General features: G+C 48.2%; 1 protein-coding gene across 1 annotated transcript in view; it reads left to right on the top strand.

The window, feature by feature from the left end:
- Nucleotides 1-1,474: 1,474 nt before the first annotated feature.
- LOC113816245 (atrial natriuretic peptide receptor 2-like) overlaps nucleotides 1,475-11,998 on the top strand; it is a 15,589-nt gene continuing 5,065 nt past the window's right edge. Inside the window, exons 1-10 of the mRNA XM_070130890.1 lie at nucleotides 1,475-1,491; nucleotides 3,053-3,206; nucleotides 4,183-4,394; nucleotides 4,902-5,031; nucleotides 6,453-6,575; nucleotides 7,226-7,315; nucleotides 8,746-8,869; nucleotides 10,225-10,322; nucleotides 11,378-11,498; nucleotides 11,952-11,986. Of these exons, the coding sequence (XP_069986991.1) occupies nucleotides 1,475-1,491; nucleotides 3,053-3,206; nucleotides 4,183-4,394; nucleotides 4,902-5,031; nucleotides 6,453-6,575; nucleotides 7,226-7,315; nucleotides 8,746-8,869; nucleotides 10,225-10,322; nucleotides 11,378-11,498; nucleotides 11,952-11,986 (1,104 nt within the window). The remainder of the gene's footprint in view (nucleotides 1,492-3,052; nucleotides 3,207-4,182; nucleotides 4,395-4,901; nucleotides 5,032-6,452; nucleotides 6,576-7,225; nucleotides 7,316-8,745; nucleotides 8,870-10,224; nucleotides 10,323-11,377; nucleotides 11,499-11,951; nucleotides 11,987-11,998) is intronic.

Genomic DNA, 11,998 nt, shown 5'->3' with positions numbered 1-11,998 from the left:
AGAGAGGAAACTAATAAAAGAGAGAGAGAACGAGAACGATAAAAAGAGAGAGAGAAAACGAGAACGATAAAAAGAGAGAGAGAACGAGACCGATAAAAAGAGAGAAAGAAAACGAGAACGAGAAACAGAGAGAGAGAGAGAGATTCAACAAGCAAGCCTAAAAAGCCCCCTTTCCTCCCCCCTTCCCCCCCCAGGGACCAGCTGGACGTGAGCGACACCAAGATCCGCGACAAGATCGAGTTCTACACCTCCATCACGACGCCGCTGATCCGGAAGCTGACGGCCTCCACCAGCACCACCAACACGCCCGGGCTCTGGCAGTGAGTGCAAAAGGGGGCGGGGAGGGCGGGCGGGCGGGAGGGCGGGGAGTAGGGAGGGGCGTGGGGGGGGATAGAGAGGGGTAGAGGGGGGTAGAGGAAAGGGCGAGGAGTAGAGTGGGGTTGAGGGGTAGAGAAAGGGGCGTGGGGGGGGGGGAGATGGAGTTAGAGAAGGGGCGTGGGGGGGGGGGCAGAGTGGGGTAGAGGGGGCAGAAAAGGGGGCAGAGAGGAGCGGGAGGTGGGGGCAGAGGGGGTAGAGAGAGGGTAGAGAGAGGAGCGTGGGGGGAGATGGGTTAGAGAGGGGGCGTGGGGGGGTAAGAGGGGGCAGAGATGGGGTAGAGAGGGGGAGTGGGGTGGGCGTGGAGTGGAGTAGAGTGGGGTAGAGAGGAGGGTAGAGAAGGGCAGGGGAGGTGGTAGAGAGGGGGTAGAGGGGGCAGAGAGGGGCAGGGGTGGGGGTAGAGGGTAGTAGAGGGGCGGGGAGAGAGGGTAGGGTGAGGGGTAGAGGGCAGCAGAGAAAGGGCGGGAGGTAGAGAGGGAGGCAGGGCAGAATGGGGGTAGAGAGGGGCGGAGGAAGGGGGTAGAGGGAAGGGTCAGAAGTGGGGTAAGAAGGGTGAAGAAGGAGCGAGGGGAGGTGGTAGAGAGAGGGGGCGTTGGGGGGAGCAGAGGAAGCAGAGATGGGCAGGAAGGGGAGGCAAAGAAGCGGGGTGAGGGTGGGGGAGTGGGGGCAGAATAGGGGCAGAGGAAGCAGAGAGAGGGGGCGAGGGGGGCAGGAGAGGTGCCCGGGGGGTGGGGGGGCAGAGAGGGAAGAGTGGGAAGAGGGGGCAAAAGGGGCGGGGGGGCGGGGCGGTTGCTGGGATGGTAGTTTTATTTGTTTGGTTATTTATTCATTTGTTTCTATTTTCATTTATTCTAGTACCAATCTTGGGAGGATTTCTTGTCCTTTACTATTGTTCTTTTCATTATTTTTCTTATTATGATTGATGTCTTTATTATCACTTTTATCCTTGTAATTTTCATTACCATAATTATCACTATTACTGTTATCATTCTCACAATTATTACTATTTCTATTATCAGTATAATAATCCTCATCATTATCATTGTTATTGCCATTATTATTATCAATAATGTGAACATCTAATGATATATTCAGGAAAATGGAGGTAGTGAATGTGTAAAATATTTTCTCAACTTCCTTTCTATTCCTCTCTTTCTTTTCTATCACTGCACGGATATAATCAATTCTTCGCTGTTAATCGCCAGCTTTATTCAGTAACAATTTGTTCAAATAACCGAATGACAAATCAAATCGACGGAAATATACTAAAAATCCTCATAACAGTTTTTTTAAGTTTTTGTTTTTTTCTCTTCCGTTTTTTTGGTCTGTTATTTACACGCTAGGTGTCAAGAAGTTTCTTTTCTCACTGAACGAACCATTCTGACACATCTATACCTACATTTACTGCCGGTTTGCCAGTTTGTACGAGGCCCGACCCCAAAAATATTCATATACTTGACATGCATATATAAAGAAATAAATACATATTTATCAGGCTAGACGTGCATATCAACCTGGCAAATAGATAGATAAATGTATATCTATCAGATATATAGATATATAGGCCTTTATTTCTGCGTCTGTATTTATGAAAATTCATTGGGTCGGGCCTAGCACAATTTTGACAAACCGGCCGTTATTGTTGCAAGAACGCCTCTGAACGTGGTCTGAACCGCTTGTCTCCGAGTCTGCAACCGGCCGCTCAGTGGATGCAACAGGCGCTGCAACGAACCTCAACCATTTACGTAACCGGCGGACTTGAGTCAAGCAGAATAACACTCAAACCGATTAACCGTGAAGTGAACTGACTGAAGTGACTGAAGTGAACTGAAGTGACTTTCTTTGTTTATGATTCTGTGGCCTGAAGCTTGTCTGTGGCACTGTTCACCGCTGTCTGTGATGCAGTTTGTTCTTCGAAATCTATCTATACACCATATGCCAGTATTATCGCCGTGGCTTCACCGTCAGAGATCATTATGGTGTCACTATCATTAATATTTCCCGTAGGATTATAATCCTAGCCGATACAACCACAGTCGTTAAAGAGGGAATCGATTTTCGCTCATTATGATCACTATCATCAATATCGCTGTTTTTGGACTTTTATTCAGTATCTTTTTTTCTGTAACTAATCTTTGCATGTACAGTGATCAACTTCTACTATCTCCTTTTTTGTCAAACTAAATAGAGATAAAAAAAAACGAACAAAGAAAAAAAAAACTCTCCCTCATTTTCCGCCTTTATTATCCTCTTCTCTTTCTCCTTCCTTCATTCATTCCTCTTCTTCCTCGTTCCTAAATCAATGAATATGAATAAATAAAAATGAAAAGATGAAATGAAACAAAATTCCTCTTCCTCTTCCCCCCTTTATCCTCCTATCCTCTCCGCCTCTTCCTTTCCCCCCTCTATCCTCCTCTCCTCTTCCTTCCCCCTACCTTTATCCTCCTCTCCTCTCCTCCTCTTTCTCTCCCCCCTTTATCCTCCTATCCGATCCTCTACTCTTCCTTCTCCCCCCTTATCCCTTCTCTCCTTTCCTTCTCCCCCCCTTATCCTCCCTCTCCTCTCCCTCCTCCTCCATTATCCTCCTCTCCACTCCCCCTCCTCTTCCTTACTTCCCCCCTTTATCCCCCTCCCCCCTCCCCTCCCCCACTCTCCCCTTCTCCCCTCCCCCTCGCAGGCTCCTGGAGGCCTACAAGAGCATCATCCAGGCCCTGGAGAACCTCGGCCGCAGCGCCATCTTCGGCCTCTACTACTACGGGCGCGGCCACCTGGACCAGGGGAGCCTCTTCCAGTACGTGCGGTTCTGGACCATCGCGCACTCGGGCATAAAGGTGAGAATGGAGTGAACGCTGGTTGGGTTTCAATTTTTTTGTTTGTTTATTTTATTTTGTGGTTTATTTTCTTCGTTTAAATTTATTTATCTATTTATTTATTTTATCTTGGGGTCTATTTTCCTCGGTTTTCTTTTTTTTAAATTCTTTTCTATTGCCCCATCTTCTACTTCTTTTATTTCTGATTTTCAGTTTTTCTTCTTCGTCTTTTTTTAATTTCTTCCTCTTTCTTCTTCTTTTTCTTTCTTCTCCCCTTCCTTATGCTGCTGCTCTTCCTCCTCCTTTTCCTTCTCCTCCCTCTGCAAAAAACAAATAGAATAATACTAATGAAACTTGAAGTGTTATTGATGATAATAATGATGTTAATACCGATAATACAGATTATAATTACGACAGTAATGATGCCAATAAAACACTAATTACAATATCTATCAATAAGGCTTATGATACAGTTATGTATATTGCCATTTTTTTCTTTTTGCAATCCTCGTATTCAGAATAGTCTCTCATATCGTTATCTTCGCTGTTGTGACGTCACTTCCCTTAACTTCGTCCTTATCACACCTATTCAATGTAATGGCAATGGTATTGGACCAAATGAAGTGCGAATCTAAGAACAGAGGAAATAGATCTCTCCCCGCCTCCTCCTCCTCTTGTTCTCTTCCTTCTCCTTCCTCTTCTCTTCCTCCTCCTCCTCTTGTTCTCTTCCTTCTCCTCCTTTCCCTTCTCTTCCTTCTCCTTCTTTCCCTTCTCTTCCTTCTTTTCTTCCTCTTCATCCTCAAAAATGAATAGATAAATTAATTGATAAGTAAATAAATACATAAATAAGGGAAGAAAACACCCCATAAAAAATAAAATATAAAAGTAACATAAAAAAGATAGAAAACAAAAGATGACTGAACAACCTTAACAAAAATTCGACAAAAAGAAAAAAAAACCCTAAACGCAAGCCCCCCCCCCCTCTCCCCGGCCCCAGACCAGCGGGGGCTTCTCCACCAGCGGGAAGGCCTACCTCAAGGTCCTCCGGGCGCGCGCCTACATGCAGCAGGTCCTCGCCTGGGACGACGAGATCCGCGAGAACGGCTTCATCAACGGCAGCGTGGAGGTGGCGGACGAGTACCTGCAGGCCATGGGCAGGTACATGCAGGACCTGAGGAAGATGCAGACGAGCCTCCGGGAGGAGATTCAGTGAGTGTTGGGCGGGGGAGGGGGAGGAGGGAGGGGAGGAGGAGGAGGGAGGAGGGTGGGTGGGTGGGTGGGGGAATGAGGGGAGAGGGAGGAGGGGAGGGAGGGTTGAGGGAGGGAGAGGGAGAGGGAGGGGTTTGTGAGGGAGGAGAGAGGGCGGGGAAGAGGGGGAAGGAGGAGGGAAAGGGGTTTTGGGAGAGGGAGGGAGAGGGAGGGGGTTTTGAGGGAGGGAAAGGGGGTTTGGGAGAGGGGAGGGAAAGGGGCTTTGGGAGAGGGAGGGAAGGGAGGGAGGGGAAGGGGGAGGAAAAGGAGGAAGAGGGCGGGGAAGAGGGGAGGAAAAGGGGTAGAGGGGGAGGGGTAAGGAGATGGTAGGAAGAGAGGGGAGGGGAGAAAGGCTAAGTAGGGGTTGGGAGAGTAAGAGGCAGAAGGATGAGGAGTTTGGGGTTGGGGAGGAGTAAAAACATTTGCACACAAACAGACACAAACCCCTTCCCTTCCCGCCCCAACCAGGTCGACGGTGCGCATCCAGCTGAAGAACGCGGACAGCGAGGAGGCCATCAGCATCGCCGTCCTCGTCCTCGTCCTGTCCATCTCTCCGGTCATCATCCTGCTCGTGAGGAAGGCCACCTACATGGTCCAGGTGAGGCGGGCGGCGGGGTCCAGGTGAAGCCTCAGGTGGGAGTCCAGGTGAGTCCCTAGGTGAGGCGGGCGGCGGGGTCCAGGTGAGGGTTCAGGTGAGTCCCCAGGTGAGGCGGGCGGCGGGGTCCAGGTGAGTCCCCAGGTGAGGCGGATAGTGAGTTCAGGTGAAGCCTCAGGTGGGAGTCCAGATGAAAGCCCAGGTGAGGAAAGGTAGTGAGTCCAGGTGAGCCCCCAGGTGAGGCGGGCGGCGGGGTCCAGGTGAGGGCCCAGATAAGGGTTCAGGTGAGTCCCCAGGTGAGGCGGGCGGCGGGGTCCAGGTGAGGGCCCAGGTGGGAGTCCAGGTGAATCCCCAGGTGAGGCGGGCGGCGGGGTCCAGGTGAGAGCCCAGGTGAAGTCCCAGATGAGGGTTCAGGTGAGTCCCCAGGTGAGGCGGGCGGCGGGGTCCAGGTAAGGGCCCAGGTGGGAGTCCAGGTGAGGGTTCAGGTGAGTCCCTAGGTGAGGCGGGCGGCGGGGTCCAGGTGAAGCCTCAGGTGGGAGTCCAGGTGAGTCCCCAGGTGAGGCGGGCGGCGGGGTCCAGGTGAGGGTTCAGGTGAGTCCCCAGGTGAGGCGGGCGGTGGGGTCCAGGTGAGGGCCCAGGTGAAGTCCAGGTGAGGGCCCAGGTGAAGTCCCAGATGAGGGTTCAGGTGAGTCCCCAGGTGAGGCGGGCGGTGGGGTCCAGGTGAGGGCCCAGGTGAAGTCCAGGTGAGGGCCCAGGTGAAGTCCCAGATGAGGGTTCAGGTGAGTCCCCAGGTGAGGCGGGTAGTGGGTCCAGGTGAAGCCCCAGGTGGGAGTCCAGGTGAGGGCCCAGGTGATGCAGGCTGGAGTACGAACGCCGTGTAGAATTCGTGCTGGACAAACTGTCAATGAGAAAGCGGAGGGAAGAAGCCTTAGACGGACGAAAAGGATGAGGGATTTTTCCGCTTTATTGTTTCTTCATTGCAATAAAGCGATGGATCGAAAAGGGAGGGAGAGAGAGAGAGAGAGAGAGAGAGAGAGAGAGAGAGAGAGAGAGAGAGAGAGAGAGAGAGAGAGAGAGAGAGAGAGAGAGAGAGAGAGAGAGAGAGAGAGAGAGAGAGAGCGAGAGAGAGGGAGAGGAGAAAGAGAGAGAGAAGAGAGAGAGAGAGAGAGAGAGAGAGAGAAAGAGAAAGAGCGAGAGAGAGCGAGAGAGAGAGAGAGAGATAGAGAGAGATTAAGAAAAGAAATAATACAAAAATAGAAAGAAAAAAAAAACATACACACATAGATTATATACACGACTGTGCAAATGCTGTTACCTTCCTTCACACAGTACACTAAGTAACATCCTGCCTTTCTCCTGCTAATACAAACAACACAGGAACCGCATGCTTACCTCATACTCCCTCCTCATCCTCCTCATGCCAGGTCTTCTCCGACACTCTCGCCGAGAAGATGAACCAGCTGAAGGTCGAGAAGAAGAGGAGCGACCGCCTGCTCTACCAGATGCTCCCCGTGGTGGTGGCCAAGCAGCTCAAGCAGAACAAGCAGGTGCGGAGTTCGGTGCTTAGCTGCTCTCTCTCTCTGTGTCTGTCTGTCTGTCTGTCTGTTTCTGTCTCTGTTTCTCTCTGTCTGTCTGTCTGTCTCTCCCACGCCCTTATTCTGTCACGCCTTCTCTCTCTCTCTCTCTCTCTCTCTCTCTGTCTATCTGTCTTTCAATCTATCTAACTCTTTCTCTTTCTCTCTGATTGATTATTCTTTGGCTTCCATGAGTATTGGAATTACTCATGGAATAGTTACCCCGTCTAGTTTACAAAGAGAAAACTTGATAGACCAGAGAAAACGGGTACGTGTTCAAGTGACGGATTTGCATTCTGTCTGCCAATATATCTATCTGTCTCAGTCTTTCTGTCTATCTAACTGCCTGCCAACCTACTTACCTATCTGCATATCTGTCTGTCTTATCCATTTGTTTTTTCTATCTCTCTGTTTACCTGTTTCTTATGTCTACACGCGCATACACACACGCACACACACACACACACACATTATATATCGATAATAGATCAATTGACAGATAAAATGATAAATATAAAAACATGACATAATAGTTAGCAGACAGCAAGAGAGACAAATACAGACAAGCAAACAGACGGACGGACAACCTCAATATCCCCCCCCCCCTCTCTCCCTCCCACCAGGTCCCCGCGGAGAGCTTCGAGAGCGCCACCGTCTACTTCAGTGATATTGTCGGCTTCGAAGAGCTCTGCGCCGACAGCTCTCCTCTGCAGGTGAGCTCAGAACAGCTGGTTAAAATGGCATGTACACGGGAATAAATGCATGTCTGTTTATCTCTTTATCTATTACATTTATCTTTTTATCTATCCGGTTGATATGCATGTTTAGAATGATAGATATGCGTTTATATATGTGTATACGCATGAGAGAGAGAGCGAGAGCGAGAGCGAGAGCGAGAGCGAGAGCGAGAGCGAGAGCGAGAGCGAGAGCGAGAGCGAGACAGACAGAGACAGAGACAGAGAAAGCGAAAGAGATAGATAGATAGATAGAGAGAGAGAGAGCTTGAGCGAGAGAGAGCGAGAGAGAGCGAGAGAGCGAGAGAGAGAGAAGAGAGAAAGAGAAAGAAAGAGAAAGAAAGAGAAAGAAGAGATATAGATAGAGAGCGAGAGAGCAGAGATAGATAGATAGATAGATAGATAGATAGATAGATAGAGAGAGAGAGAGAGAGAGAGAGTTAGACAGAGAGAGAGAGAGAGAGAGAGAGAGAGAGAGAGAAAGAGAGAGCGAGAGATAGATAGATAGATAGAGAGAGAGAGAGAGAGAGAGAGAGAGAGAGAGAGAGAGTCCAATAAATCGGTCCTCTCACAATCACCAACAAACCGCCCGATCGTCGACACCAATTGCTTTGTGGTTTTAATGGCGTTTGTGTCGCGCGTTCGAAAATAGTCTGTTTCCGCCGCTTTGTTGTGCTAATAAGGCTGGAAGCGCTGAATAGATATGGGATAAATTAATCATAATTGCATTACTATTTTTTTCTCTTTTTTCCTCTGGATCACCGACGCTCACGGTCCCTCCCCAATCACCAATCAGTCCAGTCGCTGGGCTGTAACTAATCCTTTTCATAATTGCTCTTTTCTTTTCCTTTCTCAATGAAACCTCGAACGAATTCACTTACACTCCCTCTGTCTCTTCTTTCGCTTTATCTCTCTCTCTCCTTTCTCTCTTTTTCTCTTTTCTCTCTCTCTCTCTCTCTCTCTCTCTCTCTCTCTCTCTCTCTCTCTCTCTCTCTCTCTCTCTCTCTCTCTCTCTCTCTCTCTCTCTCTCTCTCTCTCTCTCTCTCTCTCCCCCTCCCTTCCCTCCCCCCCTCTCTCTCTCTCTCTTCCTCCATCTCTCTCTCTCTCCCTCCCTCCCTTCCGCCCTCCCTCTCTCTCTCTCTTTCTCTATTTCTCTCCCTCCCTCCCTCCCTCCCTCCCTCCCTCCCCCCCCCTCTCTTTCTCTCTCTCTCCCACTCCACACTCTCTCTCTCCCTCCCTCCCTCCTTCCCTCCCACGCCCTCACTCACTCTCTCTCGTTCTCCCTCCATCCCCCACTGCCCTCACTTCCCCCTCTCTCATTCTCCCTCCTTCCCTCCCACGCCCTCACTCACTCTCTCATTCTCCCTCCTTCCCCCACGCCCTCACCCCCCTCTCCCTCACGCCCACAGATCGTGCAGCTCCTCAACATGCAGTACCGGGTGTTCGACTCGAGGCTCGAGCAGTACAACGTGTATAAAGTGGAGACCATTGGAGACGCCTACATGGTCGTGTCCGGCCTGCCCAAGAGGATAGGTAAGGGGGGGAAGGGGAAGGGGGTAGGGGAAGGGGGTAGGGGTAGGTGAGGGGGAGTTGGGAGGGTAGGGGGGAAGGAAGGGGGTTTGGGAAGGAGGTAGGGGGGAGGGGAGAGGGGGCTAGGGGAAGGTGAGGGAAGGTGAGTGGGAGTTGGGAGGGGGGGGTTGGGATGGGTAGGGGGTGGGGGATATGGAAGGGGGAAGGGGGAAGGGGGTAGGGGAAGGGGGTAGGGGGAAGGTGAGGGGGGAGTTGGGAGGAGTAGGGGGGGAAGAAGGGGAGTTGGGAGGGGAGGGGGATGGGGAGATATGGAGGGGGAAGGGGAAGGGGAAGAGGGAGGAGAGGGATGGGAATTGGGAGGGAGGAGGTGTGGGGGAAGGGGCGTAGAAGGGGAGAGAAGAGAAGGAAGAGGAAGGCGATGAGTGGGGGAGGGGGAGAGGACCTCCCTCTTCCCCCCACTCATCCCCTGGGAATTGGAAAAGGAGGAGGGGGGGTGAGACAGGAGAGGGAAAGAGGAAAGCAAAAGGGGAAGGGGTTGGGGAAGAGGAAGAGAAAAAGGAAATGGATAAAAAAGGAAGAGGAAGATGAAGTGGATAGAAAGAGATGAGGACACGGGAGGAGGAGGAAAAAGTGATGAGGACGATGATGGTTTCTGAGTCAAAAGCAAAGCCAACACGTGACATTTGCCAAAAAAAAGAAGTTTATTTTATGTTTTAAGAAGTTTTTTTTATGGTAGCGTTAATTAGCAAAATGATAATGATACGAAAAAATGATGATAATATTAGTACAAATAATAACAACGTCATATAAACATAACATTTATAATAACAAGGAAAATAGCACTTCCCCCAGTGTCTCCCTCGCTTCATTTATTATCATTTATCTATTTATTTATTCATTCATATTTTGTCATTCTGTCATTTATTTATTTATCTATTCATTTATTTATTTTTTGTCATTCTGAATTGCCTCTCACGCCTATTTATCTATTTATTCATATTTTGTCCTTCTGTCATTTATTTATTTATTTGTTTATTTATTTATCTATTGTCATTCTGAATTCCCTCTCACGCCTATTTATCTATTTATTCATATTTTGTCATTCTGTCATTTATTTATTTGTTTATTCATTTATTTATTTTGTCATTCTGAATTGCCTCTCACGCCTATTTATTTATTTATTTATTCATATCTTGCCATTCTGTCATTTATTTATTTATTTGTTTATTTATTTATCTATTGTTTATTTATTTATTTATTTATCTATTCATTTATTTATTTATTGTTTATTTGTTTATTTATCTATTATTTATTCATTTATTTATCTATTGTCATTCTGAATTGCCTCTCACGCACAGGTCACAGGCACGCCGAGGAGATCGCTTGCATGGCGCTGGACTTGCGACACTCGGTGCAGAGCATCCCCATCCCTCATAAGCCGGGGCAGTGGCTGCAGGTGGGTGCGCTTTGGGGCCGTCTGGCTGTCTGTCTTTCTGTCTGTCTGTCTGTTTGTCGTTCTGTCTGTCTGTTTGTCTTTCGCTCTGTCTGTCTGTCTGTCTTTCTCTCTGTCTGTCTGTTTGTCTTTCACTCTGTCTGTCTGTCTGTCTTTCTTTCTCTCTGTCTGTCTGTCTGTCTTTCGCTCTGTCTCTCTTTCTCTCTGTCTATGTCTCTTTCTCTCTGTCTGTCTGTCTCTCTTTTTCTCTGTCTGTCTGTTTGTCTTTCTCTCTGTCTGTCTGGCTCTCTTTCTCTCTGTCTGTCTGTCTTTCGCTCTTTCTGTCTGTCTTTTTCTCTGTCTGTCTGTCTGTCTGTCTCTCTTTCTCTCTCCCTCTCTCTCTTTCTTCTCTCCCTCTCTATTTCTCTCTCTCCCTCTCTCTTTCCTCTCTCTCTCTCTCTCTCTCTCTCTCTCTCTCTCTCTCTCTCTCTCTCTCTCTCTCTCTCTCTCTCTCTCTCTCTCTCTCTCTCTCTCTCTCTCCGTCTGTTTTCGTGTTTTTATTTGTTTTGTTATAGTTTTGTCTGTTTGTTGGTTACTGTATTCTGTAGTTTTTGTCATTATCGTTTTTTCTCTATCCTCATTGTTTTTCTTTCATTATTATCTTAATTTTCTTTCTTTTGGGATTTCATTGTGTATGTCTGTTTCCTTTATTATCGTCGAGTGTTATCTTTCACCCTTTTCTACCATTTTATTTCTATTTATTACTAAATTCTTATTTTCTTTCCTTTTCTTTTATTTATTGTTTGCTGCCTTTCCTTATTTCTTTCTTCTTCTTTGATGTTGCATTATCAACGTTTTATTGTTTTCTCTTTTTCTTTTCTTTTACTTCAACAAAACTTGTATCAACAAGAACCACTAGTATTAGTGTATTGCTTACGTTCCTTTGTTACTTTTAATCATTACCATCATCCATTAAATCATAAATCATCATTTACTGTACGAAAAATAAAATAAACAAATGTATAAATCAATAAAATATCACAATCCGGCAACTCTCTCTCTCCCCCCACCGTTGCCAGATCCGAGCCGGCGTGAACACCGGGCCTGTCGTGGCGGGCGTCGTGGGAACGAAGATGCCGCGCTACTGTTTGTTTGGCGACACTGTCAACACCGCGTCGAGGATGGAGACCACTTGTGATCGTAAGAAAAAAGGGAAATGGAGACAGATGTAGAGAGATAGGATGGGGAAGTATGTGAAAAGGAAAAAAAAAAAAATACATTGAAATAGGAGTTATTTGTAATTTTTTGGGGTTGTTTATACCAGTACGGTTTTGAGTATTTACTGGTTTTAACGTTCTCTTTCCCTTTCTTTTTTCTCTTTCTCCCTTTCTCTCTCTCTCTATCTCTTTTTTTTCCTCTCTCTCTCTCTATCTCTTTTTCTCTCTCTCTCTCTCTCTCTCTCTCTCTCTCTCTCTCTCTCTCTCTCTCTCTCTCTCTCTCTCTCTCTCTCCCCTTCCCCCTCTCCCTCCCCTTCTCCCCTCCTTCTTCCTCCCTCCCCCTCCCTCCCTCCCTCCTCTCCCTCCCTCCCCCCCTCCCCCCCTCCCTCCCTCCCCTCTCCCTCCCTCCTTCTCCCTCCTTCTCTCCCTCCCCCAGCCATGAGGATCCAGATCTCCCTGAGCACCCGGATGGCTCTCTTCACC

Source organism: Penaeus vannamei, chromosome 15 (genome assembly GCF_042767895.1).
Source record: "Penaeus vannamei isolate JL-2024 chromosome 15, ASM4276789v1, whole genome shotgun sequence".
Lineage (NCBI taxonomy): Eukaryota > Metazoa > Arthropoda > Malacostraca > Decapoda > Penaeidae > Penaeus > Penaeus vannamei.
This window is presented reverse-complemented; position numbering and strand designations above follow the sequence as displayed.